Source organism: Lineus longissimus, chromosome 5 (assembly GCF_910592395.1).
Source record: "Lineus longissimus chromosome 5, tnLinLong1.2, whole genome shotgun sequence".
Taxonomy (NCBI): Eukaryota; Metazoa; Nemertea; class Pilidiophora; order Heteronemertea; family Lineidae; genus Lineus; species Lineus longissimus.
In genome coordinates, this window is record NC_088312.1 from 23407068 (window position 1) to 23434904 (window position 27837).

At 43.6% G+C, this 27837-nt stretch overlaps 4 protein-coding genes across 7 annotated transcripts; 2 read left to right on the forward strand and 2 right to left on the reverse strand.

Moving 5' to 3' along the window:
• Nucleotides 1-86: 86 nt before the first annotated feature.
• LOC135488419 (protein TFG-like) lies at nt 87-7540 on the forward strand. 4 transcript variants are annotated; one of them, XM_064773023.1, is made up of 10 exons: nt 87-207; nt 829-1036; nt 1440-1523; nt 1888-2037; nt 2180-2332; nt 3892-3924; nt 4795-4950; nt 5170-5402; nt 5823-5846; nt 6454-7540. In XM_064773023.1, the coding sequence occupies exons 2-10, from the start codon at nt 832-834 to the stop codon at nt 6634-6636; spliced, it is 1221 nt and encodes a 406-aa protein (XP_064629093.1). In that variant the 5' UTR covers nt 87-207; nt 829-831; the 3' UTR covers nt 6637-7540. The 4 variants fall into 4 exon arrangements, with proteins under 4 accessions (XP_064629093.1, XP_064629096.1, XP_064629094.1 ...); XM_064773026.1 differs by having other exon boundaries at nt 5794-5846; nt 6454-6475; XM_064773024.1 differs by lacking the exon at nt 5823-5846.
• A 529-nt stretch (nt 7541-8069) lies between these two features.
• LOC135487547 (uncharacterized) lies at nt 8070-13415 on the reverse strand. The gene is made up of 7 exons (XM_064771332.1): nt 13241-13415; nt 12652-12773; nt 11549-12456; nt 10077-11165; nt 9519-9715; nt 9155-9229; nt 8070-8669 (listed from the first exon to the last, which is right to left on the reverse strand). Exons 1-7 carry the CDS (start codon nt 13406-13408, stop codon nt 8541-8543), a joined length of 2688 nt encoding a protein of 895 aa, XP_064627402.1. The 5' UTR covers nt 13409-13415; the 3' UTR covers nt 8070-8540.
• Nucleotides 13416-13605: 190 nt separating this feature from the next.
• Nucleotides 13606-18233, forward strand: LOC135487548 (histone deacetylase 8-like). Its single transcript, XM_064771333.1, has 11 exons — nt 13606-13676; nt 14304-14356; nt 14627-14763; nt 14952-15093; nt 15486-15598; nt 15793-15870; nt 16126-16234; nt 16398-16570; nt 16925-17019; nt 17386-17491; nt 17750-18233. Exons 2-11 carry the CDS (start codon nt 14352-14354, stop codon nt 17773-17775), a joined length of 984 nt encoding a protein of 327 aa, XP_064627403.1. The 5' UTR covers nt 13606-13676; nt 14304-14351; the 3' UTR covers nt 17776-18233.
• An 815-nt stretch (nt 18234-19048) lies between these two features.
• LOC135488633 (dentin sialophosphoprotein-like) lies at nt 19049-27614 on the reverse strand. The gene is made up of 4 exons (XM_064773276.1): nt 27399-27614; nt 26955-27089; nt 26431-26627; nt 19049-26022 (listed from the first exon to the last, which is right to left on the reverse strand). The coding sequence occupies exons 1-4, from the start codon at nt 27612-27614 to the stop codon at nt 19590-19592; spliced, it is 6981 nt and encodes a 2326-aa protein (XP_064629346.1). The 3' UTR covers nt 19049-19589.
• Nucleotides 27615-27837: the final 223 nt, after the last annotated feature.

A 27837-nucleotide genomic window follows, 5' to 3' on the forward strand; every position in this document is an offset into this window, starting at 1 on the left:
TCATCATTAATTGCTGATTTTAAAGTAATTTTATATGTGAATGTTGAGTATCTATAAAAATTTGTAAAAATCTGTTTATTGTTGGTGGAGGCGATCCGGCGATGACACATCACTGAAAAATCGTCTATAACTTTTTAGTAATTTCATCATAAATACATCGTCATAGTACGAATTTAATTATTTTTATTCCTACGACACATAGTTAAGGTAATGTGGATTCTTTTAATTTCCATTTTATGTGCTTGAAGTACTTATATAATGATATTTTGAGCCAAATAATCTGTAATTTTTGTTGGTGATAGATTTTCAATCTCAAATCTATACTGTTCTGTAGTGTGCAGCCGTGTATATCCTCATGATCAGGTGACTATGACCATCTCCTGCCTGGTTGATTTTAATAGCATTGTAGCACATCAGTTGCCATGATTATTGGAAACGCTTTTGTTTGTAGGCCCTACGCCTACGGCTGGCTGACTGGCCTGCTCGGCCAACATGAAAAATCGTTGTCTTGATGGGTTGGTTGTGATGAATTCTTGGAAGAAGCAGGAGACAATCCCAGTCTCACTCCCAGGTGACCAAGCCTGGCCACTGACTGCAGTGGTAGTTTGGTGTTTGAGACTGCATTCTGGCCAGGATCGGAGGGAGTGGTCAAGTTAAAGGCCCAACACTCCCCTCTTGAATACCACACCCACCTCTTGATTTTGATTGAAGGGCTCACCGATGCCATGATTGTTGAAGCACCCCACCATGCACATCGACATTGTCTGCAATCATCATTATTCATTGATTTTACATTTTATGCAATCTTAGTTCCTTGCCTACTTGCAGGTGATGAATACCTTTCAAAGTGGTGGTGGGGCTCAGCTTGACCTGAGCGGGAAGCTGATCATTAAAGCTCAGCTTGGAGACGACATCAGGCGGATACCGATCCATAATGAGGACATCACGTATGACGAGTTGGTGCTGATGATGCAGCGGGTCTTCAGAGGTCAGCTGAGTAGCAAGGACGAGGTGGTCATCAAGTACAAAGATGAAGGTATGTGGAACACATCAGTAACTAATGAATGACTGCATAAGATCAAAGAAAGTTTACCACTAAAAAGGAAGAAGAAAGAAACTGCAGCAGCCTTGACATGCGTTCTGCATAAGTCTGACAATTGGGAATGGCAAACCTTGGCCATTCAAGACTTGTGTAGTCCAGTTCCGTCCATCAGGGAAAACTTCTTTCTATTTTACCAATGAAACATGTGGCCTATTCGAACTGGTTCTGAGTGAGCTTGAGGAACTAGTCTGCTGGGGGTTCTATTTTAAGCACAGCACCCACTGTAGTGACCTATGCAGAGTAAAAGACAGCTATCATCATTCGTGACTTTCAGGTCATGTTTGACTTGCTTCAGTTAAGAAATAAAGTTATAAGTACCCGGTATATTTGTTTTCAGATGGAGATCTTATAACAATATTTGATAGCTCGGATTTATCATTTGCTATTCAATGTTCACGAATACTGAAGATAACTTTATTTGGTAAGTTTACTTTAATCTAATATTGCAGTAAACCTTTCCTCTGACTGGTAGTAGTAGGAAAAAAATGAAGTATTCTTTCTTTGAGATATGGAGTTTGATACACTACCTGACATCACTTGAAGGTCACATCCATGGCACATCATACCAGCATACTCACAATTGGTCAATTATCTACCATCGTCAGATTTATCTCCTGCCCTCATGATGTCATTCATCTGTTGGTTGTTCTGATGTTATGATGTTTGTATGGTAAATGTTGTAATCATGGAAGAAATAAGTCTTGTTTTGCATGTTTGGATCCCGCTGGTCGCGCAGATTATGCAGTGACATACGTGTAAGACAATATCCTTCCTATCAATTACAGTAAACGGTCTGCCAAGACCCATAGAAAGTGACCAAGCTAAACATTTGAAATCCGAATTGCGCTCAATCCGAGATCAAGTGACGAGGTTATTGGATCAGCTGGACATTGACACTCAAGTCTCAAGCACTATATCACTCTCTGACGACAAAGGTAAGACACTAATTAAAGACACTGAAAGGTCACCTCTATCAGTCCACTTGCTTTCAAGTTTTAGAAGTGTTTCTTCCACTAGGAACACAAATCTGTCTCATGGTGGCATCCTCAATGTGTTATTCTGCACATTTATTTCCAGATGACCCTGGCAGTGTCTCACAATCGATGAATGCTGTCATGCATGCCCCGAACATGGCTGGCGGGAAGGAGTTTGACCCACTCTCATCACAGCGCTCGGTCGAGGACAACACACAGAACAAGGTCATGTCATCATTTGGTCTCTCTAATGATGGTGAGTATCAGGAGCCAGTGGGAGCGTTTTGTAAGCCGTGAGCCAGTGGGAGCGCTGTGTAAGCGGTGAGCCAGTGGGAGCGCTGTGTAAGCAGTGAGCCAGTGGGAGCATTGTGTAAGCGGTGAGCCAGTGGGAGCATTGTGTAAGTGGTGAGCCAGTGGGAGCGTTGTGTAAGCAGTGAGCCAGTGGGAGCGTTGTGTAAGCGGTGAGCCAGTGGGAGCGGTGAGCCAGTGGGAGCGCTGTGTGAGCGGTGAGCCAGTGGGAGCGCTGTGTGAGCGGTGAGCCAGTGGGAGCGCTGTGTGAGCGGTGAGCCAGTGGGAGCGCTGTGTGAGCGGTGAGCCAGTGGGAGCGTTGTGTAAGCGGTGAGCCAGTGGGAGCGTTGTGTAAGCGGTGAGCCAGTGGGAGCGTTGTGTAAGCGGTGAGCCAGTGGGAGCGTTGTGTAAGCGGTGAGCCAGTGGGAGCGTTGTGTAAGCGGTGAGCCAGTGGGAGCATTGTGTAAGCGGTGAGCCAGTGGGAGCGTTGTGTAAGCGGTGAGCCAGTGGGAGCGTTGTGTAAGCGGTGAGCCAGTGGGAGTGCTGTGTAAGCGGTGAGCCAGTGGGAGCATTGTGTAAGCGGTGAGCCAGTGGGTGTGTTGTGTAAGCGGTGAGCCAGTGGGAGCGTTGTGTAAGCGGTGAGCCAGTGGGAGCGTTGTGTAAGCGGTGAGCCAGTGGGAGCGTTGTGTAAGCGGTGAGCCAGTGGGAGCGTTGTGTAAGCGGTGAGCCAGTGGGAGCGTTGTGTAAGCGGTGAGCCAGTGGGAGCGTTGTGTAAGCGGTGAGCCAGTGGGAGCGTTGTGTAAGCGGTGAGCCAGTGGGAGCATTGTGTAAGCGGTGAGCCAGTGGGTGTGTTGTGTAAGCGGTGAGCCAGTGGGAGCGTTGTGTAAGCGGTGAGCCAGTGGGAGCGTTGTGTAAGCGGTGAGCCAGTGGGAGAGTTGTGTAAGCGGTGAGCCAGTGGGAGCGTTGTGTAAGCGGTGAGCCAGTGGGAGCGTTGTGTAAGCGGTGAGCCAGTGGGAGCGTTGTGTAAGCGGTGAGCCAGTGGGAGCGTTGTGTAAGCGGTGAGCCAGTGGGAGCGTTGTGTAAGCGGTGAGCCAGTGGGAGAGTTGTGTAAGCGGTGAGCCAGTGGGAGCGTTGTGTAAGCGGTGAGCCAGTGGGAGCGTTGTGTAAGCGGTGAGCCAGTGGGAGCGTTGTGTAAGCGGTGAGCCAGTGGGAGCGTTGTGTAAGCGGTGAGCCAGTGGGAGCGTTGTTGAGTAGCTCCCATTATTCCTGCAAACAGTTTTCAGCTGAAAGTTGTCACTTCAACTCTTATTATTAAAGGGAGACTGAAAATGAGAGACTCGATTCTCTATAGAGGAGTCTCCATGTGACCAATATGTACAGCTAGCTAGCTGTAGGTATTGGCAGCATGAAAACAACCTTGTCGGTCCTGCCTGACCTTCTGTCATCATCAGCTCTTCGACAACTCTGTACTGCACCCACGGAAGAGGAAGCTACATGATAAATCCTGTGTCCCTTATTTCTCAACAGCCAGGTCCCAGGCCAGTCGAGGCAATGGCAGAGGTAAAATGATACGACGGAATAACTCGAGACAGAGCACGCCGCCTGTGACGAGATCTTTATCACAGCCATCCGGTGGCAAGTTGCACTCTGAATGCCTTTCATCCCGGGCAGCTTTCGACTCAAGAATGCTGAGTTCTATGTTTCAGGTCCTGTAGTCTACCCTGAGTACAGTCTAAGTACACTCTAAAGACAAACTTGAGTAGAATAAAATGCTTTGATGGTTGAGGATTGCCAAGATAAGTTGCCAACAGGACCTGAAATGAAGAATGAAACACTTGTTGCAGTAGTTGCAGGACAGGATCATCTGGTTGTGGTCGCAATGGTGTCGGGTGTTTCATACCATTTTTCTTTTAAGGGAAAGCATACTCTGTCTTTTAGTATTGATTTTGCCTGCTTTGAATTTGATTTCAGACCCCGGACCTGTTTTATGGTCATGGCACCAAAGGATTCCAACCTCTTGTCTCCCTAACGTTTAACCCTCTTTCATGGTGTTCTACTCAATCCTAGAAATTGTCAAACTTCAGTTGGGATTTCTCACTTTATTTTTTCTTAATTTTTAAAGATTTTTCGATGGTGTCGGGGACATCAGTAGCCCTCTCTCTTCCTTCCTGTAGAGGCTTGTCAATAGGATGTTAGTCTTCACAGACACTTCATTCTCATCCTCCTTGTTCTGTCACGATTACATAAAGAAAAGTACAGTTCTTGATGGCTTTCAAAGATACATTGTTAGTAACAGAGATGAACCTCTAGGCCAGAGACACCATGGTTACCTAATCTGCACTAAATTTATGATTTGTTTAGTGTGTTATTGAATGGTACTGCAAAATGATTGAAGATTTTGTGATATGATCTTTCTTCACTATCTTGCAGGTGCGGTAAATGCGAGCCCTCGCCCTAGCAGTCCGACTGAGTCAACATCAAGTGTTGGGTCGTCTGCCAGTCATCGCCTACAACAACAACAATATCAACAACAACAACAACAACAACAGCAGAAGCCCCAACAACAGTATGGACAACAAGGACAAGGTTAGAAGGATTCTCTCTCTTCGCAATCGCTCCCAAGAGTGTGCATTTCAAAACACCACATTTGCCTGTGACTTGGTCATCAACGATGTGTCGGGTGTCAACTTATGTTTGAAGTTAGAGTCATGACATTGATGAAATAAACATGCTAGTCAGTGTTGCCATGTTTGTGTCCCTCTCATGCCATGAAGCATTGTTTGAATGTTACCAATGCCTTTTCAGCTGGTTACCAACAACAGACGTACGGTCAGCAACCCCAACAACAACAACCGTATAATCCCCAACAACAAACCCAGCAGCAGCCTGGTTACACTCAGCCGCAGAATCCTCAGGCGTACCCACCTCAGTCACAGGCCCAGGTGGCACCACCAGCAGCCCAGGCGGCTTATCCTCAGCAACAGCAGCAGTCGTATCAGCAACCCGGGCAACCACCTTATGGTGGACAACCACAAGCAGTAAGTGTTTCTGCTGGTTTTGAGGTCTCCCCTCAATGCAACACTTCCTAAGCTCCCAGGCACCTCCACTATTCATGCATCACAGGCCTGATATTCAACACTCCCTTGAGTTAGACACTAGATTTTCTATCCGGTTATGCACACATGCAGATTCTGGTTTTCACATGCATAACTAGATACTAAATCTGGCAATTTTGTACCATGATCAGTATTGATTGAGTTGTAAGGCTGTACATAACCAACCTGAAAGACATTTGGTCTTGATCATGTTGGCTTCATCTTTGCAGTATTCCTCACAATATCCTTCATTTAATCCAATGATCTTTATCCACCAACCTCTCACCTCCTTTTCACTCAGTCCCGGAATAATACCATCCATTCTTTACTTGAGGAATATATGATTCCTCTTTAAACTTTCAGTCAAAAACAGCGACACCAGAGTCGGTAGGTGTTCACCGAGCCATTCTTTCTCCTTGGTTCCCTTGGCAACGTTTATGATCTTGATATATTGAGATACCTTCAAATTCCTCTAAAGGTCAATGCTATTCGGCTTTGTGTTGGTTCAACTAACAAATAGTTGGGTTGTAGTGGTATTCATGTTTACTTTCACCTAGAAATGTTACTTCTGAAACCGCATCCTGTACTATGCTTGGGTTCATGTTGTACACAAGGCTTTGATGCTTTCTCTTTAGGATTTCATTTCATCAGAGTTTCCTTGGTGGTGTTGATTGTCCCTGATGCCTGAAAGCAGTCTCGGGCAAATTCTCCAAGCAGGTGCTATCATCTCCTTGTACATTGTAGAGTGGTGTGACTGCTAGTGGGTCATGTCGTTAGAGAACATTGTGACTTCCTGCTGGTATTCATAGCTAAACTTTAGGTACAGAATTCCCAGACAAGTTTTAACTATAAGATGTAATGATAAAGCATTAGATATTTTACCCCGGCTCGGCACATCTGTGACGAAAGAAGATGCCATGTTCTCTCATGATTGTGCATTCCTTTCCTTCAAGTGTTTGCTGGAAAACTTCACAACTTGTCTTCCTATTTTTAGGGTTATGGCCAGCAACAGCCTCAGCAATATGGCGCACAGCAACCACCCTATGGACAGCCTACGAACGCAAGCCCACAGCCAGGACAACAGGCCCCAGGAGGAACCAACCCGTACGCGAGAGGTCAAGCCGGATATCAAGCGAGTCCACACAGAATGCAAAACTATCAACAAGGATATCAATAGACTTAATTTACTCACAAAATGGAAAATTGTGACTTCTGTGTATATTGTATTTGTCTCTATAAACCCAGCAGACATTAGCTTGGGTCAATATCCACCGGAGCTTTGGAAAGAGCATACACGTGGTCCTCAAAGGTGCAAGAAGATGGACTCTTAGTTCTGCTTGAAGTCATCTTTTAACAATGAAGTTGAATAGGCCTGGAAACGAGCATTAGACTCCTTGTCTCTTGTTAAAGCATAGACTGTTTTCATTGCAGTACACCATATGTAATGTGATGGGTTTGAATTTAGGGAACTATGCCACAGCCTGAATGTCTGTACATGTACATGTATATGCTAAACTGGACTTCTTTCAATTGAAACATTATATTGGGATGAAATATACATGGGTCCTTCCTGGCTTTCTATTTAGATAAAATCAACAATATTGTGGCTGTCTTCTATACAAGTTCCTTTCCTTAACAAGTACAGACAACTCTTGACGCTTTGCTTGATGCTGGTGATAGTTTTAGCTTCACTTTTTGTGTGAACAAAACAGGTGAACAAAATAGAAAGTATTTATTGCTTTTGTCCTTTTATGTGATGTAGTGTAGGACCTCAAAATGACCAAGGACTTGGCCATCGGTTTTTGCAGTGTGTGTCAGAGTGAAGGTATACAGTACTGGTCAAACTCTGCCAAAATTGCAGGAATGTTCCCAGGTCAAGTCCTTAGGGGTTAAGATGAAGATTATAATTGACAAGGCCGATGTCAGAATGTTCATTGGCTTCATTAGTGCATGGGAAGAAGTCATTCAAGAGTGCTTGCATACTTTTGGAAGAATCTACTTGAATACCAATCACTGAAATGCTCTCAAACCATGTAAATGGATGTGGACATAAATGATCCTAATAAATGAGATGATATTTAGTTGGTGTTGTTCTCGGTACTTTAAGAACCTCCCCCGAGATTGGTTGGATTACGAATGTCAAATACCTGTAAGAAACCTTGGCTCCTTGCACGCTGTGCCTACACCAGGGCAAGCAAGACTGAGGCCCTCTGGCTGATCTCTTCACTTTACCTCTGATAGAAGAAAGCCATATTGGTACTGTCTGCACATCTGGTTGTGACACCAATATACTGAGGATGTACATGGAGATGAATGTCCGAGGAATCCATGTCATTGTGTTGATTTCACTGCAATGTGATACGGACCCCTTCCTCGGAGGATCTGCCAGTGGTATTGGTCAGGCTGTCTCCATTAACAGCTTGTCTTCAGTGTCCGGGATGGTGCCAAGATGAGGATGCTGGACAGTCTCGAGACCAGATATTGTTGGTCACATGTCATGTTCGGGCACTGGCCAGACACGTGTTCCACCTGGAACAAAGGGTTAAAGTGGCTCCTGGCATTGTCCAGAGTAAATGTACCGTGGCTTTGCCCTTCTCACGTGTACGTGTTCCGAGGGTGCACATTTGTTTTTTTGGGCTCTCTCCATTGCCTTTGTCAAAACTGTCCACATGTATTTGTCAAGTAAGTCAGGCCAGAGCCTTGTTTACACACTGAAGCTCAAGCTCACAACCAGATCAGCACTGGTGTTACATTTGCTATTGCCTTGTAGATAGCGGTGTTCCTCTCCAATAGATCCATGTAAGAGGATAAAGGCATAAAAACAACACCAAGGTAATTGTATAAAATCAATAACATACTTTATTATATATCTAGTCCATTGCCTTATAAATATCTTTCAATCATGCAGTACATTGATACTCGAGCAGGAGATAGATAGCTCATCATACATGTACGATAACTTACATTCTCGTATTAAAGGAAATTCATTGAACAGCGTGGTCAATTGTCTCAGTATAACTACATTCAACATCAAACATGTAAGGTACTGGCAACAGGATTTCATTAACTAACTGGTATCAATCATAACATATCCACGTTAATGTCCCTGAGCCTCTGATGAATTCCAACCACATTCTCCAGCAGCTCAGGACTGGGTGTGATGCTTCTCTTCAGCTGGATGGTTAAACTCTGCAGCTCCTTTCGCAACACCTATACAAAAGATAACAAAGACATTATTGACCTGTTTTGGCAACAGTTTCCCCGAGCATTTTATAACATTACAAAGAGGATAGGTATTGTACTACATGTACACGTTCTATTAACCGAATCTTATTCAGTAAACCTGCTGTATATTAATTTCCACTCTTCCTATCAAAACTGGTCATGATAATTTATCACATTGGTTAGTGAATGTTGATTGGGTGATGATAATGTCCTTTGTCTCTGGTTGTGACTTAGAGGATGTGACTTGGACAGAACTTGTCTCATAGGTGACTTGTCCCTTCGTTGCGACATGCCCCTATTTGTGACTGTCCTGGTACAAGTGTCCATAGGTTGTGACTATGTCCTTTGGTTGTGAAGTTATAAAGTGCACAGGTCAGTCAGTACACAGCGAAATTATTCTGCCCACTTATAAGACAATCAGCTGCCAGAGGCCAGATGACCAACTCATTATAGTGACTGGAAGGAGTTACCTCATATTCCTGCAGAACATGGTTCATGTGGCGTCTGTTGTAGGCTCCAGGGTTCAGACTTGATTGTGAAGAATCCTAGAAAACAAGGAAGGACTGATTACAAAGAAATTTTATGTAAAAGAACATGGTATTCCTTTGTACAATGTATGACCTTAACCACACGTGGAAAATAGATTATCTGGATTTTATGAACTGGGTTTAGTATTCTAAGCATTGATCATTACTTAGGTGAAGGAAATCAGACAGCTGATTTACTGTGACCTGGCCACAACAGGAGATACATGGGCCATATTTAAACCTGTTTATAGTGATACCAGGTTTAGCGCTTTATGACATCATGACCTATGACGACAATGACACACACCCTGACCAGCCTGGACCTCAGAGCCTGCTCTATGTCTTGTACTGTGACCATTGTTGGACCCTGCAGCACGACTTTCAATCTGCCTCCCTTGGCTGATTCCACGACGATGGAGAAAGAATCTCCCCTTGGTGTGACCAGTCTCACATTCGGCAAGGTATTGGTGTCTAGCTGGAGGAGTTGGTTCAGGAGACAAGCCTCTGGAAAACAAGGGTGTCGTCAGTTAATGGTTTAATCATTGAGTAAAAGACTAATGCAGATACATGTACCATCAACGCGACAGTCCTCGTGGTGCAGAAAACCTTGAAGATTGAGAAAGAAGAACCCAGGAGACAAGGTCTGATCTTTTAGCCTGCCATTGCAAAGGTACTCAGGCAAAAGCACTCAAGAGTCTTGAATATTTCTTCCTTGGAATATTTCAATATACCACAGTCAGGCTTCATGCAGGATTTGGACCTCGATCATAGCATAACACAGACAGACCAGCCATTTTACCCGCTGCCTGCACTGAGCACAACTTCTTCACTTTGAGCAATGAACTGGTATCACAAACCCACTTACCTCGAGAAATACCATCTTGTTCAAAACACTTGTCACACCTCCCTCGTCCGTCCACCATGAATGAGGAAGTCCAGCCATTTTGGGCCGACGATGCTGCTGACTTTGGTGTCACTCGAGCTTCAGAGGCCTGTATCACAGACATGCTACCAGACGGAGACACTCCCAACATATTCACTGATGGGTGAATCGCCGACAGAGCCTTCAACCCTTCATGTAATGAGGGTTCGACTCCCAACATATTCACTGATGGGTGACTCTCTGACAGGGTCTTCAACTGTTCATGTAATGAGGGTTCGACTCCCAACATATTCACTGATGGGTGACTCTCTGACAGGGTCTTCAACTGTTCATGTAATGAGGGTTCCACATGCAACAGAATACTCTGTTCACCAGTCCTTTTTCTTGAGCAAAAATCCAGAATATTGAGATCGATTGGAATGAGGGATACAGAGACTAAGGGTAAATATCTCCCGACAGTTCTTGCATCACATTTTGGCACAGTAGGTTTCCATAACAAAGATGTCCGGACAGTTAATGACAGATTAGAAACACTTTTAGAATTCATTGGAATGTTAATAGAGTGTTTATGACTTGGCTGAAGCTCCGGCAAAATGAACGAGTCGGTTTCACAACTTTTGGCACATGGGAGCTCATCAACAGAGACCAACGAAACAGCTAATTCCCACCCACTTTCCAGCAGAATATTACTAGAGTTTTCTAAATTCACTTGCAGAGAATAACCACAATATAAGCCTTGTGATATATTAAGCACCTTCAAACTCCAATTGATAGTTTGACGAGTAGTCTGATGTTGGGCACAATTCCCACAAGTCAATTTCTCAACGGAGTTTTCCAACTGAATCGATGTCGCCAAATTCAGCTGAGCCAAAATCTTATCCAATGTCTCACTTTTCTTGCTTTCTTCAAGGAGTTTTCCTGATATTTTGGTGATCTTGGAAAGGAGTTGTTTCATCTGTTCACCATACACGGCTTGTCTTGGCTGCCCTGTCAATGTTGCCTTGGGATCACCAAGGGAGATTTTGAAGATTTTGCCCTTGTTGTTGATGGTGAATAGTGGACCTTTGGCATCTGTAACAGCAACGATGAACGAATCATTTGAGGTTACAATAATGTTTTCACGGTCAGCCATGTCGTAGGGCAGAACAATGATTTGTCAAGCCTGACTTAACTGAGTCAACGCTGTCATGGTCACTTGGACTTGCTTTCTTTTGTCTGTCCCTCCAGCATGGCAGGTGATGACGTCACATGAAACCACTCTATATGAACAGTGGATGTAAGACAAGGCTTGTAGCTGAATCGTTCGGCACAACTTACTTATTTTGCTGGCTCTGCCTTGGGAATAAAGTAATGCCTCATCAGCATGAGACTAGGTGGTCCTGTGTTGAAGGTGCTTTATCACACCTAGCCTGCTTTTATGTGAATTTCAAGGCAGTCACAGACAGTATACTCACCATCCAAAAGCACATCCGTCATATGTCCAAAGCCCAGTCTGGTTTTCTCACTCTCGACAACAAACTGGTCCCCATCACTGTTCTTCAACTTGATCTCCACATGATAGAGGTTCCTCCAGGTTGACAGGACGAGGGAGCTATCAGATACAGCAGTCGCGACCAATGGTCCTGGAAGATACTTGTGTAGATAGACCGGCTCTTTAGACGAGGGGCTTCCGTGGATGAGACAGATGTTTCCATCGCCACACGTCAGGACGAGAGTGGTTGCACCAGAATCTAAGTGAGATTCCTTCTGTCCAAAGGATAATTCTAATAGATCACGACTTCTTGTGTCAGGTTCCTCAAGCACCATGCCATGAATTCCAACCACAGATTCTTGACATTGATACAGCATGGAGAAGTCTGATGTACCATTCATTGGTAGAGAATAAACGTGGCCGCTTGGTAGTCCTAAAAGAATCACCGGGAGGTCTAAAAGGTTATCACCATACCCGAACAACTGGTTGTACAAGATTTGATTCAAATGGAGACAGTCTGATATCACATTCGGATTCTCGTCAAACGGTTTCACAACAGACACGACTGGTCTTGTCATTCTGTCACAGCCCCCACCTGCATTGATACTTCGAGAAAGCACTGGGTTTGAATCAACACGTTTTTTCATCTCTGCATCAAAATCGCTCAGATTGTATGCAAGAACTGACCAGATGTCTTCACAGAGGCAGACGACTATCAGGTAGCCTCCAGCAGAATGTATGAGTCGGACCCCGGGACATTTTAGGACAACGTTCGTAGCACCATAGCAAATTGTCTTCACTGTTTCTTCAAATTCAGTTGAAAGATCATCGGCTAGTAAAGAGCTAAAAATATCATGGTCAGCAGCAGCAGCCGGTATTTGACTTGAACACCTGAAAACATATTAACAATGACAAGTAAATTACCATAATCAAATTAAAATAGTCTTTTCTCAATGGATAAGGGAACATATGGGGAGCAAGTTTGTTTTTTCCCCCCGATTTATTCAGGGATCTCTCGCTGAGCAGAGGCCTCAGTATTTTACCCTCATCGAAAAACAGTACGAACCAAAAACTAATTTATCTCACCTGAAATAGTCTTTCAACTTGGCATCAGGTATTCTCAGAATATCACCACTCTCTGTTGCAACAAATATTCCTTCTGGACTAACAGCAGCACTAAAGATTGGTTCAGGAAACTTAAGGATACTCTGGAAGATAGTGCATGGGAGGTCTTTAGATGAGAATTATCAAATTTTAGTTCTACAGATTATTATACCAGCCTGAGCCTACTAATACTACATGTACTGTAGCCAGCACCGTCATCGACATCATCATATTATCATGACATGACGTCAGAATAAGTTTATATACATGATAGCATGATTGAAAAAAAAACATTGAAATAAAAGTGAAAAGTAATCTATGATATCTGTCGTAGTGATAGTGTACCGAACGAACGACACGCAACCACTCCAGTCGAGTTAGTTTTTGTCTCGTGAACTTCATCATCATCATCATCATCATCAATAATATCTAAGGCAGTTGCCTGTGGATATGGATATTGCCGGTTTGCAAATGCTTTTGAAACGCGAGCCGCGCAGGTGTGGTTGGTCAGTTGGTGTTGAGCTAGTATAGTGTTGAGCTTGTTGTTCTACAGTATTTCTACAGAACTTGCCTCGGTTGTATTTTCAGAGGATATCCTCAGTGTGTCATTTGTGTCACTTATTGCTATAAATTTGGGGACATCTTTTTCACTTTGATTTGTAAGACTAATTGGTAGTTTATGCAGACGATAAGTAGTTTTATATCGATGTAGTTTTTTACTTGTCAAAAATGCCTCCATGTTTTCATCATTCATTCGGTCTTTCGTACCTCCAGAACTCGAAAAACACAGGAGACCGTCTTCGTTTCGCATCGCTTGAATGTTCCATATTTTATACACACTCAGCGGGAAATACAAAATGGCGAACAGTGATCAATATTTTGAAAATACGAACAATAAAATCGCTTCTCACAACGAACTAAAAGAAAGTCTTAGCCCACAAATATGTTATATACATAGTCCAGATTATATCAAATTATGTAACACTCTTGAAAAAGTAGAAGGACGGGTGAGAAATTCGTGAATCGGTTTTTAATTTAAAGCACCCTAATTTCGCCAGTCCCCCTGATCTCACGTCATCTGTCAAATTCATAATTGGAATTATCATCTGTTTTCTTTTTCGTAAAAGTGTGTCGAAAACCGTTTGAATTGTCATCCTTTTTAATTATTTGCTGCAGCACATAGTATAGAGCTAGCTGTAGGCTGTAAGCCAGTATATTGTGTGTGGGAACGTCCGTCCACGACCACGTGTCATCACCGCCACCCCACACCCGTCTCGTCCACTGCTTGCTGACACTGCCAAGGCAGGCGGGCACTGGTACTGCAGTGCACATTCTGTGTGACACAGAAGTCGGTATCAGCTGGCACAGTTTTGGTACAATGCATGCTATAGTCTACTCTACTCTACTCTCCATGCTGACCACGTCCATGCCTGGCCATGCAGATCAGTCACTGTAAATAATGAGTTTTGTTTAATTGTTGGTTATCGCCTTGGCCTTCGGAGCAAGCTTGTTATGGTTTCCTATGCAGTTGTCTGCATAATGTTGTCAGTGATTAGGGCAGTCCCATCACAGTGATCAGCTTTAGACGAAATCACAATCACTTTACATGAAATACCAACCTGTTCCATTTTCAGGCGAGTCTTGTCCACCATTTGATAAGTGCCTATGGTTTACTCGATGACATGAAGTGAGTACAATAGGCAACTGTAACTGGTTATTGCTCAGATTTAGCAGAGTCATTCATGGTATGCATGTCACAATCGAGTAACAGTTGTACAGAGGCATTCATGTTTACCGATTCTGGCTTAAACATTTGAATCTCATTGTTCTAAAGAATGCTTTCAATCATGCCAACGTGAATTCTCCTCGAAACTAAAAAAACCTTCAGGACGATTGTAGAACAATCTCAATCTATTGTGTGCAGCCATTATTCTTATGATTCTTTCTCAATCGGTAGGCTTATTGTTCCTAAACCAGCGAGTGAGCAAGAGTTGAACAAATTCCACTCTGAGCAGTATATTGACTGCATCAAGGTGCTATCGCAGGAAGATGATTCAGAGAAACATGATAGAACTGCTGAAAAGTTTGGACTTTGTAAGTAGAATGAGATGATATGTTGGTAAATGTTTCACCCGTCCATTGGTGACAAAAACAACTACTTTTCAAGCACTGTAATTGTGGCTGCCAAAAGTGACATAGGAGGTTGTCTTTATATATGCTCCTACCTTATAGCAGTGCTTGTTATCCCCTCAGCTCTTTGACATATTGTGTTTTCCACCCAGGTTATGACTGTCCTGCCTGGCCTGGTGTTTATGAGTACGCGTCCATGATTGCTGGTGCCACGCTTGCTGCTGCTGCCAAGTTGGTGAATGAGGAGTGTGACATAGCTATCAACTGGCATGGAGGATGGCATCATGCTAAAAGGTATGCTACCATGGCCTTGCTACCATGGCCCTGCTTCCACATTGCTACCATGGCCCTGCTTCCACACTGCTTCCACATTGCTACCATGGCCCTGCTTCCACATTGTCACCACCAAGTTCTGGCCGCACCCAGCCTCCAGTCACCAGATCAGAAATGAAATGATTGCATTGGAGGTTTATCAAATTACACAGGCAAATGTTTCGAGCTTCATCATAAATTCTATGCTGGAGGCCAGACGTCAAATTTATGTTGGAGCAACATAGATTATGATGTTTGAATTTTTTTTCTTCAAAAATTCCAAAAAAAGTAACTTTTAAAAAAGTTGGGTTTTTTCGGTATTTCTTGTTTTTTCATAAAAATTTCGAGAAAATATTTTCGTCTTTGTTTTCCAGAGATGAAGCAGCTGGCTTCTGTTATTTCAACGATATTGTCCTTGGAATTCTGAAGCTGAGAGAAAGATATGAACGCGTGTTTTACATCGACCTTGACCTTCACCATGGAGATGGTAAGTTTCTGTTGCCGAAAAAACAAATCACCAAGATTCCAAATTTGATAAAACTGATAAATACTGCATGGACTAATACATATATTTTTCTACAGATTTATCTCGGGGTTGTTCAGGTATACTCACCGTAACTCAGTCTGTAAACCAGTGACTATTAGTGGCATTGTATCCTAAAACACATTATTGCATTTTAGGTGTTGAAGATGCATTTTGTGCAACGCCAAAAGTGATGACGCTCTCTATGCACAAGTTTTCACCTGGATTTTTCCCTGGTAAGTTCTGCGCCTTGATATCAGTGGTTTGACTGGCCAGGTTTGTATCTGGATCAACCAAAGTGTCGGAGTTTCAGGGAAGTTCACTTTTCTGGCTGTTCAGTTTAACGGTCCTTTGAACGAGACTCTTTTAAAACCTCCATACCCGAGTGTCTACCCTAGAGCTGGTGTATGTGGTGAACTAAAGCCCTGAACATTAAATCAGTTGGCAAATGAAGAAAAGAACGGTTGAAATTCATTGTGAGTCTGTTTTAGGTACTGGAGCATTAGAAGACATTGGTTATGGTAAGGGAAAGTTTTACACAGTGAACGTACCTCTGAGAGAAGGCATGCAGGACAAGTCATTTGTCAGGATATTCAAGAGGTGAGGAGTGTTTGGTTTTCCTTAGGCAACAACAGAGAATGAGCCCTTAAACAACTTGGTTACATGTATGTAGCACTCTTCATAGTGGACTGTTCTACTGCATCTCATTGAACATGGTCAGTTTATCCGCCAAGACTCAAATTCACCTGCTTCCTTTCATCAGGCTGGCTTCAAAGATTAAAGAACAATTCAACCCGAAGGCTGTGGTGTGTCAGTGTGGTGCTGATGGTCTCCATGGCGACCCTCATGAATCTTTCAACCTCAGTCACCTCTCACTCGGTGAATGTGTCAAGACCATTCTTGACTGGAACCTCCCTACTTTATTGCTTGGAGGTGGTAAGTTACCTATGGTCTTCTAGTGCTATGAGGAAGCTATTTCACTTGGCCGAGTTAAGACTGAATGCAATTATAAACTTCGGCTTTCCTCTGTTATACACATTTGGAAGTTACCAGGGTTGTGTTGGAATCAATCCTTTCTTTGACATCTCATGTGGTTAAGTTTTTACAGTCATGTAGACTAGTGACTTGAATCATTGAGGAGTCGATCCTTGATCAGTTGACCTGACATACCAAAGTTCGGTCCAGTTCTGACTCTTGACCTGGCTACCAGCTTGCCAGGTGTGTTTTCAACTGATCCCATTTTCGCCAATATCTTTATTTTGTTAACTGAAATAATCTTGTTCTTTCCAGGTGGGTATAATCTTCCGAACACAGCCAAGTGCTGGACGTACCTAACAGGGATTGTGCAGAAGAAGACGTTAGACACCGACATCCCTGAGCATGTTGTAAGTCACTTGTTGATTTCAGGAAGAAAACTCTGTTCAAATTTTAGATATCTGTCAGGTCCAGGGGTGAACTTGTTTATGTGGAGATCTCTGGAAATGCTAGTCTCTGTCAATCTACATTTGGTGAAGTTAGTTTTAAAACTTTGGGATGCACAGATGTGGTTTGTGGGGAGAGACCTGGCTTAATGAGAAACTGAGGAGAAACATTCAGTGCAAACAGCATGAAAAGTCAATAAGTAGTCCCGTCACTGGACCATGGCTTCTGGCAAATCAATGTCCTTGTTGGAGAAAATTGGTATCTCCCACAATCACACTGACCTCCATTGACTATAGAAAGGTTTAAAGCTTCTGAGCATTTGTTTTCAGTACTTCACAAAGTATGGTCCTGATTATGAGCTTGCTGTCAGCACAGGTTACAGACAGGACGAAAACACCGAGGAATACATTGAAGAGATGCTGGCTGAAATACTTGGTATGGCACAAGTGCAGTCTATGAGAAGCAGTATTAATCTGGCCTATCACCAGTACATCTTTACAAGCACCAGGCTTAAGGATAGTAATTCTTTGCACTTAGAATCTAAACTGGCATCTACATGTATATGCAGTTCATATCGGCTTTATCACCACCCAGTAATCTGTCTGTGACTACATTTAGTCCTAAAGGGGAGTTTGCTAGAAAGGTTTACTTATTCTGCCTTCTGTTACAATATCATTATCATATACATTTCAGACAACCTGGATGAAGTCATGATCTAAACCCCTTGGTCAAGACAGCATCAAAGTTTGGCTGTGATGGAGGAAGCAATCTATCGATGGATATACTTGACTGTATTTCTCCTGCACGATACATTTAACAAACGCTGTGAACATGTCATCTCACCCTTGGCGATTGGAGTCACAAATCAAAACAAAGAGTGTTGCTGCTTTGTTTGGTCACAGATGTACCATAAAAGTTCACGTTGATTTATTTCCTTGCATGAATGGAGAACTTCTTGCATATTATGCAAATGCATGAAATTAATGTTGTTTTTGAAAAAAATTTGTTGGTGTTGGAAAAGTTTTGTAAATTTGTAAATACCGTTGTCATGCATTGCTAAAATGATTCTGTGCTAAGGGAATGTCATAACAATTGTTAATATTGGACACCACTCTACAGCTCCTCTCATTATGTTTTCATGAACACTTATGTGCTACGTTTTCATGATTGTATTCGTGTTTCAAATACATTTTTGTATTTCTTGAAATAGAGTTCACTTCCTTTTTTGTTGCTGAAAAACCTCTCCCAGAGATCGTGTTATACATGTGTCTAGAACAGTGGCTCTCATCCATTGCTAAGGATTGTTTGTCCTGCATTCTTTTGCACTCCGTCCTACATATACAGGCTGAAGAGTGAGGAGTGTGCTTAGCAACGTCAGTAACTTTAAGTGGTAGTGTGGAAGGTAACGGATGTCTACAGACTGTAAAACATGTCTCATGTCCTTGCTACGTATGAGGACTGCTAGTGTTTCCAAGCACTGATGGCATGTCACAACCTGGTCCTCATCAAGACAGCCTTTGAACATGTCCTTTTCTTCAGACTGAATATTATTCAATGTCAGGAGAAGACAACATTGCAATTTGAGAGCTTTATGTGAAATAGGAAGCAGTTTGACCCTATTGGTGGATTGTTGCAAGGCAGAACATCTGTTAGTTTAAGACAACTCCATGAGAAATAGCCTTCAGAAATCTGATCGGATGTCATGTCCCTGCCTTTTTAAACCGGAGACAATCACGATAGGGATATGGACAGACAACTGAAGACAATGTGCCATATATATACATGTCTTCGATACAATATAATCCTACAGGACAGTGGTCAGATGGTGAAATGGGGAAGACATGATCTTGTTTATAAGTTTTTAGGTCAGATAACTACAGAACAAATACGAGGCACGAAATAAACAATAAGAATTTATTCTTACAAAATAGTAACAAACTTTCATTCCAATACAAAAACAACTATTTACAAGGTATATTCTACATTCTGCAGACAAAACACTCGCCGTCTTTTTACATCTAAAGGAATAGACCGGAGAGACAAGATGGTTCAGACTGCCTTGCCCCCCCCCCCCCCCCAGTCACTCACACCATACACAGATGCAGTCTCTTTTTGACTACTATGCCAATATCCACGTTACACTTTGCTGTATTGGCTGTTTTCAGGAGCAGATCACAGGGTTTTACGTCTACATCTATTTCCAAAAGTCATTTGCCTGGTTTTGGCAGTACGTTTCCATTGAGGAAATATTAAGGGTAAAAGCACCAAAATAAAAGAAACTGCATATTTCCCACATATCCTCATGGCATGCTCATTCATTAACAAATATGAAAATTGAACTTGAATTTGAAAATGTTCAATTCTGTAAATACATGTTCATATATGGCCATGGTGTCGGCTGATATACAACTACTATAAATGCCAAGTTTCAGAAAATTTGCATGCATAATACCGGCATGATGGCAATGTCTCTCTTAACCTGAGCGGCAAGAAATACAATGAACATGAGTTACTTCTGCCTTTCAACTCCTAGTCAGCAAGACGTATCACCGGACCCAGCAACCTTTTCGAGACTTTTATTTTGAGGTTTGGTCTTGTGACCTTGAACCTGAGACGAGGATGACCTCGTTAAACTTTCCTTTGGTTTTGATTTTAGAACAGCTTTCCCAGAACTTGGACTTTTTTTCAGTTTCACAGTTTTTTTAACGACATCTGAATTGGCACTTTTAGGTGTAGAGGCTTTGGCAGAATTAGAACCCTTTGGTTTCACAGAGTCAACAAGTATTTGACCAGAGCTCGATGAGCTCTCATTAGGTTTCCCTGAATTCAGGCTTTGTTTTTCCAAGCTCTGGTTTTCTTTCAATTCAGCAGATTTCACAATTTTTTCCAAACTCGAGCTTTTTCTCGGCTTCGAAGATTTCCCTCGGACATTCTCAGAACTAGGACTTACCACTGTGCAAGATCCCACAACATTTTCAGAACTGGAGCTCCCCTTCAGGTCATATGATTCCACAGCTATCTTTACTTTCAACGAAGATGTACTGACATTCTCTGAACTCTTACTTCCTCTCAGTTTGATCGAGTTTTTACTCTTTTCAGAACTTGGACTTTGCTTGACTCTTGGAGATTTTACCAGCGTTCCTGAACCAGATTTCTTGACTTTTTGTGTCCCCACCTTAACTTTTTCAGTTTCTTTAGGGGAGACCATAACTGTCATAGAGCTCCCAGCATGTTCAGTCACTTCACATGAATCTGCAGAATGTGAAGCCATCACCTCGGAATCCTTTAAACTCCCAGATCTCACACCCTTGGAGGAAACGAGTTTCTCCGACATGGACATTTCCCCAGGACTCTCTTGTATAGATTTGACTTGGACTTTCTGAGGACGAGATATTTTCTTCAGTTTTGTTTTGTCCACTTTGTTCCTTTCATTTTCAACATCTTCCATCTTTTCACCTCCACTCTTGTTCTTCAGATTCCAACAACTAGAACTTGTCTTCACTTTTACACTTTTCTTCCTTGTCACCGGTAGATTAGATTTCAAAGTGTCCTTGCTAGGTGCCATTTCCCCAGTTAATCCCTTACCATCAGCACTCAGTCCATCAGTAGCCATCAAAGTCTGATGTGACTGTTGTCTGACTTGATCAGTCTTTGTCACAGAATCTGAATTCGTCCTCTCCATTGATTTCACCTTCTTGTGTACAACTGACGTCTCTGAACGGGATTTCCTAACAATGCTCGTGCTAGAAACTTTACTCAGAGATTTTTTTACCTTGGAAATGTTGTTATCAATCATTTTCATTTGATTCTTGTCTGCTTTCTGTTGACCCTTCTCACGAGAGTCAGCAACATTGTTTAGAACCAGGTGCTTATCATTTCTAACTGCTATTTGATTAGCAGAATGACATGTTTCGCAACTCTGAACAGACTCAACTTTTGTGCAATTCTCTTCATTCTGAGTCCTCAAATTGTCCACAACCTCGTCCACAAGATCAAGCGTAACCTCACAATCCATGTCATCAATTGGTTCAACACTTTCAGCCCTGTTCGTACTCTTCCCGTCGCCACCATATTTCACAATCTCTTTCCCATGACGGCTAATGCCTGTGTTTGCTTTCATTGCACTATCTTTGGCACTACTTCCTGTCAACTTTGAGCTTGATGGCTCTCGTTGGTTTGGTCTTTCCTTATCAAGATCCTCCTTGTGTGTAGCTGAGCCAGACTTAGACGCTCCCCTGCCATGTTCAGTCCGCCTTGAACTAGACCTGTCTGATGACGTCACATGACCAGCACACGATGACGTCACGTGACCAGCACACGATTTCAATTTATCTCTACTAGGAGAGGTTCTTTTCTTATGATGTCGTCGAGCAGGAGATCTTGATCTTGAGCAAGAATGACCAGAAGTGAATGACCTGTGTCTGTCAGTTGACCGCTGCCTTACTCGAGAATCTTGCCTTTTCCCGAAGGTTTTTGACATGTGATGGGGTCGTGCAGGAGATCGTGATCTCGAGCAAGAATTGGAAGAATGCCTATCAGTAGACCGCCGCCTTGTACGAGATCTGTCTGGAGATGGAGATTTACGTTGACCAGAACGAGAAATTCTGTGAGATCGGTGATTAGGAGATGGTGATCTCGAGCAAGAACATGACCTTCGTCTATCATGCGATCGGCGCCTTGATGTACCAGGAGAGGGACTGTGGTAATGAGACCTTGATGGATGTTTAGTCTCCTTTTTGCTTGGAGGTCTACCAGCAACACGTGAACTGCTGGACTTTACTCTATCAATGTGAGATGATCTTCTCTCACGTATACCAGCTTCTTTTTTCTTTGAAATACTAGAGGTCTTTTCGCGTCTTTCATGTGAATGTCTGTGCTTGGGATGATCGTGAGATGATGATCTACCACTATGAGGCGACCTAAGCTTCGGGGTCCTTGATCTCTGGCCCCGAGGAGACTGAAGCCTATCTCGAGACCTCCCTCTTGTGTGAGAAGGTTTTCTTCTTTCACTCACCGGAGACATGAGCCGTGGAGATCGATGTTGAACCCTTTGCGGAGACTGTTGCCGGCCATGGCGTGACGATCTGACATGTTCACTTGATCTCCCTCTATCACTGCGAGGGGACCTATGTCCAGCTGAATGTGTTAGATCATGTCGACTAATAGCAGCCCTGGGTCTTTCCCCTGACCTACTCTTCCCCTCACGTCTTGTCCTCTTTGGTGGGGTCAATCTTTCATGCTCTGGTGACCTAGCACGCTTCTTCGTTCCACTTGACAACAGCCCAAGTCTCTCATGAACAGGTCGCCTGGGTTGATCTCCTCTCATGTTGCCAGCAACCTTTGCTTGGGATCTCTCAACTCCTCTATCAAGTGCTGTATCTCTATCAGCATCTTTGGTAATCACTGCAGCCTCATCTTCACTGTCACTAGACAACTCTCCCTCCTCAATATCCTCATCCCCATCTTCCCGACCTTCCATTTCAGTTTCCACAGCTTTTTCCTGGGCCCTCAACGTCCCTCCTGCTCTATGGGCCAGTTCTTCCAACCTCTCCATCTCCCTTGACTCCTGTGATTCTTGGTCTAAGGACTGCATCTCTTTCACCAAAGCTTTCTCCTCCAACTCCAATGCTTCTATCTCCAACTGACTAAGATTCACTTGCTCACATTCTGCCTGCAGTGGCAGAGACATTTCCTCCCCATTCCAAGAAGAACATTCATGCAACCTCTTTCCCCTTGCATTGTCTAAGTTTCCAAGCTCGGCATGAGGTACCTGCATCCTCTTGTCCGACTCATCAGACTCCTGCATCTCCTGGTCACATTCCGACCGTTTCATCACTTTTTCTGTAGGACACAACTCCTCCTCACTATCAGTATTCAAATTAGACTCCAGCTGTTCAGCATCAGAATCTTCAGTACCTGATTCATCAGCACTTTGCTCAGAGACTTGGAATTCCTCATCAGTCGAGCCAGATTCCTGTTCCTCATCTCCAGAACGCCAACTCTCAACTCCAGATTCTGCAGTCTCAGACTCCACCTCTTCAAGACAAGCATTCTCCTCATCAGACTCCTCTCCACCACCAGATTCTCCCTCCAACCCCGACTGACTTGCAACCTCCAACTCTTCCTGCCCCTCAGCCTCACTACCGGATTCTTTGCCAATTTCCTCCTCCTCCACACTCACATCAGACTCTCCCTCCTCCTCTTCAACATCACTCCTCTCCTCCATCTCAGACACCCGATCTGCAGCATTCTCATCAACTTGTTCACCCTCAGAATCTGAACCAGACTGACCATCATCCCCTGCTTCAGAATCTGACCTCTCCTCCTCAGAATCCCGGCCACCCTCATCACTAATCTCAAACCTCGCACTACGCCGTCTCACCCCTTGTTCCGGGGAGATTGGAGATGTTCCACTTCGGGCATCAGACTCTGCCTCATTGTCAGAAGAAACAACATCATCATGATCCTTGTTTACAGATGCATATCCATTTCTTATATTTGAAGCAGTTTGAGATGAACTGCCCGCAATATTGCACTCAGTTTTGTCTGAATGACTTTGAGATGTATCCATTGTGTTAGATGCAACAGTATCAAATGTGTTACTATATGAAGCTAGGTTATCCATGGTACTACTGCCAGCGGTATATGCTGTGTTAACACCAATGGAATCCACTGTGTTAACACCAATGGGAGCCATAGCGTTAACACCAATACTGCTTATAGTATCAAATGTGTTACATGTATTACCAATGGTGTCAGATGTGTTACTGTCACTCTGGCCACTCTCAATGGATGCTACTGGAGGAATGCTGCCACAAGTATGAACATGGGCACCGTCACACTCTGTCATACTACTAACTAGTTTGTCCGATTCATTGTCTAAAGCATCCATAGATTTAACAGCAGAGTCTGTCAACCCAGTAGATGTTTTCACCTGCTCCTTCTTTGAGAACCTCAGTGCCTGACTGATGCTTCCATAGCCAGTCTTCTTACTCTTCAATGGAGAGTTGGTCCCCGGCAGCTCCATGGCATTCTCACAGTTAGAGAGGATAGGTGTCTTAACAACATCAGCCACGTCCACCAGATGGATCTCATCTTGCTCACCAAACAATTCATCAAGAGTACTGGTCGTCTCATTCACTGGCGTCACCTTTTGTTTTGAACAGTAATCCTTGAACAAATTTTTCCTGGGGCTAACTTTTTCCTGCTCCTTTTCCTCACTGCTGATGTTCTTCCCAGGTTTCCTCTCACTCTCACCTTGTTTGTCTCTTTGCTTCAAATTTTCTTCAAAATTGCTGCTCAGCTGAACAGACAGTTTCGAGGATTTCAGAGGATCACCGGAACTGGATTTTCTCTCGGGTATTTCAGTGATTAATTCACCTGTTTTCGAAGAAGACCTCTTCTTCAAACCTTTTTCAATTCGAACAGACGTCTCATCACCAGGTTTTTCCTTGAGGAAAGCTTTGGTAACTACCTTCACCTTTTCAGATTCAGCCGCAGAAGATCTTGAATTTTTCTCCACTTTCTCAGATGCAAGTTTTGTACAGTCAACTCTCTTCCCTCCATTGTCACGATCAGATGGAACTGAAATGGTTGTTGGATGAGTTTCATTAATGTGGCTCAATTGCTCCTTTGGTTCAACAGACTTACCACTAGCTTGACCTGACCTGACAGTTTCATCAACAATGTTTTGTTTTGCAAGTGTCTCATTCTTGTTCGACCTTTTATCTGTGGCAGAATCATTTGAGTCAGGCAGAGTTTTTTGTTCCATTTTGACCTGATCTTGAGCGCCAGATTTCTTTACAACCAAACCTACATCCGCCCTTTTTTCTGCCTTCCTACCTATCTTTTCTGCTACATCTGCCTCCCCAGCATCACCTTTGGACCTCGGTGACTTTTTCTCATCGTCAGTTTTCAGCACATCACCAGACCTCTCATAGTTTCTATCACGTGAGCGCGATCTTTCAGACCCAGATTTGTCCATCTTTTTGGGACTTCTCGAATACCTAGACTTACTTTCACTATGCACTGGCGAGTCTTTGACCTGAGAGCTTGGTATATGCCTCGACTTTCCCAGCTGTTTAGGTTTAGAATGTCTCCTTTCAGGCGACTGGCCCCTCCCTCTGCGCGGACCTCTACGTTCAGGAGACACAGATTTCTGGTTGTGTCGATGCCTGCTATGTGACTTATGATCAGCGTCTCTGCGCCTTGAACTCCTGGCCTTCCCTGAATGATGCCTTCTACGATCCCGATCTCTTTCACATTCCCAACAGTCAGGATAATCACACTCCTCATCAGAATAGTCTCTGCGTCGTTCACGGGTTGAGTGAGACTTTCTGCGATCCTCCTCCTTCCTGTGTTGATCTCCTGATCTCAGCTTTCTGGACGAAGATCGATGTTCATACTCACTACGGCTTCGCTTTGAATCCCGGCTCTTACTACTGTCTTTAGACCTTGACCTTTTGTCTGAACTAGTCCTTCTACTCTGCTTTGCATATGACTCGTCATCATCACGTGTTTTGCGCTCACTACACAAGTTAAGCCTGGCTGAACTCTGCTCCAATGATTTACCCGAGTCACTCCGCCGTCGCAGCACCTCAGACGTTGTTCTACTGCTTTCCTTTGTCGATTGCCGTCTATCCCTCTCACGATATTTTGATCGGATTTCTTTTGCTTTATCAAGAGTTCTTTGCAGTTTTGTCCGTTTCATAGGCGAGGCGTTTTCTGCGAGGCAAAAGCTCTTTTCAGAACTATGCACTGGGAGTGATTTAATGCCTCCTATCTTGGAGGTGCTCCCCTCACCATCACCGTTGACGACCACACCATGAAACCCACTACCAGTGCTACACGACAGGTGCTCCTCATTCACACTAGACTCCAGACATGTACCAACTTGTTGTGGATACGCTGGTTGCCCTCCTGGTGGAATGTATTGACGAACATCATTCAAGTGTCTTTGGAGGTTCCTGCAAAATAACATTATGTTGTTATAGTTGAGACTCTATGGAAAGACAGCTGAATCTGAACTGAGTAATGCAACCATCAACGATCAAAACCAAATCTGTGTCCACTTTTGCGCAGGATTCTTTCTCCCGTGAGAATGACACAGTCGGGGCTTGTGAGCCCTTGTGCATGCAACTATGGTTTGGTACCAATCGGGAATATTGGCCTACTTATTGACTTCATATTCAGGCAATTAATGAATCAACTTCCTAATCCAAATGAAGTGTGACAGAACATACCCTGGCAACTGGCCCATCATCATTATTCAGCCAAATATGTTATTTCTATTCAAGTTGACCTCAAACATCATGACACCTTGCACTTATCAGCTCCAAGGATGTCTTGAATAGATGATGCCACTGTTTACCTACCAGACTTGTTTCCTCAAGCGATGGATCTCCCTGTCCTTGCGGCCAACCTCGGCCTTAGCTGTCTGATACAGCGAAGAGATGTTCTTTTTGAGGCGGTCATTCTCTTCCTTGACGGAGGTCATCTCGACCAGTAACTGTTGGTTCTGGATCTCAAGAGTTGATGCGGCCGATAAGCACTGCTCATACATACTCTGGATCTGAATTGAAAGATAGGACTTAGTTAAAGTGATCATATCCAGGCCTTCTAGTTGTGACTCTGTCCTCATTCATAAATGTCCTCATTTTCATCACAGCTGGAGACATGTCGGGCTCAACTAGAACAGGACCAAGAGGAACAGGAAGTAGAGGGCATCGTTTTCACAGCCCACCTGACAAAACTTTTCCGGGGAATATCGCATGGCAGGAAATTAACTTCAACACTTTAACACTGAACAATGTGGTTATGACTAGCAGCCGGACTCACTTCAAACCATGATGCCACTGGTCTCCGAGTCCAAAGGTGGGCCCAGCCCTACATTACCTACCTCGTGACTCTTTCTCCTCCTCTTGGGGGTGAGGAATTCAGGGGCTAAGATTCCAGAGTAGATATCTACAGATTCCTCACTCACATTCGGTACAATAGGAGGACCAGTGCCCGGCGCACAAGGTTCACTCTCAACCTGAAATCAACATATGTGATTGAACATCAAGACGCACCAGCTAAACAAAGAATAACTGTAGCAAGCAATTCTCATTTCTCATTTTAAATCAACAGTTTTGAGTAACGCTTCAAGGTGGCAGTATATTAGGCACATTCAGCTCACTAGGTATAACCCAAAGTGAGACAGATTTTATTTTCCATCATTGCTGTAGACTGTAGTGTAGATCTTGTGGGCAATGCATTTTCATGAGATGACATAATTTAGTTCCAAAGTAATACTTCTGGTGAAATTGAAAGTCTTAGTCTTATTTTAAAACTCTGGGTATACCTTCTTTTGATGGTCATCATTCGTCCCTTCAGTTTCTGCACAATTGTCACCATATGAGAACAACTCATCGTAGAGATCATTCGTGTCCTCGTTCACTATCTGGGGTGAGGCAATCGAGGTTGAGGCAGCTGGCTCTGCCATCTGGAGAGGAAGAGACACTTCTAGAACAGGTTTGTATGGCTGGGAACTGTGGAGGTCATCCCATACGTCATACATTGTTTTTTGAATGGGAGGGTTTTCTTCCACATAGGCCTACTCATACTGGGAGTGGGATCAACACGGTCATCATACAGACCATTTCGCCCAGGCCAGGGCCTTTCGGCCAAGGAGGGGGCGGGGGAAGAGAGTCCACACAAGCTACTCATGTTTTTAACTTGGTGGGGTCTTAACTTGCCTTGGCATAGACACCAGTCTGCCAGATAGGCCTACAAGCCTAACA

What these genes read in the sequence shown, in the direction of transcription:
- LOC135487548 (XM_064771333.1), top strand. An exon ending in TTTGTCAGGATATTCAAGAG is followed by an intron (nt 16,235 to 16,397) that starts GTGAGGAGTGTT and finishes TCCTTTCATCAG; the next exon opens with GCTGGCTTCAAAGATTAAAG. An exon ending in GATGCTGGCTGAAATACTTG is followed by an intron (nt 17,492 to 17,749) that starts GTATGGCACAAG and finishes TATACATTTCAG; the next exon opens with ACAACCTGGATGAAGTCATG.
- LOC135488419 (XM_064773023.1), top strand. Translation starts at nt 832, where the DNA reads ATGAATACCTTTCAAAGTGGTGGTGGGGCTCAGCTTGACCTGAGCGGG. An exon ending in CAGTCGAGGCAATGGCAGAG is followed by an intron (nt 3,925 to 4,794) that starts GTAAAATGATAC and finishes ACTATCTTGCAG; the next exon opens with GTGCGGTAAATGCGAGCCCT. An exon ending in AAACAGCGACACCAGAGTCG is followed by an intron (nt 5,847 to 6,453) that starts GTAGGTGTTCAC and finishes TCCTATTTTTAG; the next exon opens with GGTTATGGCCAGCAACAGCC.
- LOC135488633 (XM_064773276.1), bottom strand. Translation starts at nt 27,614, where the DNA reads ATGTATGACGTATGGGATGACCTCCACAGTTCCCAGCCATACAAACCT. An exon ending in GGAGGAGAAAGAGTCACGAG is followed by an intron (nt 26,628 to 26,954) that starts GTAGGTAATGTA and finishes CTTTCAATTCAG; the next exon opens with ATCCAGAGTATGTATGAGCA. An exon ending in CGCTTGAGGAAACAAGTCTG is followed by an intron (nt 26,023 to 26,430) that starts GTAGGTAAACAG and finishes GTTATTTTGCAG; the next exon opens with GAACCTCCAAAGACACTTGA.
- LOC135487547 (XM_064771332.1), bottom strand. Translation starts at nt 13,408, where the DNA reads ATGGAGGCATTTTTGACAAGTAAAAAACTACATCGATATAAAACTACT. An exon ending in GACGGATGTGCTTTTGGATG is followed by an intron (nt 11,166 to 11,548) that starts GTGAGTATACTG and finishes TTGCTGTTACAG; the next exon opens with ATGCCAAAGGTCCACTATTC. An exon ending in TGAGGTCCAGGCTGGTCAGG is followed by an intron (nt 9,230 to 9,518) that starts GTGTGTGTCATT and finishes CTTGTTTTCTAG; the next exon opens with GATTCTTCACAATCAAGTCT.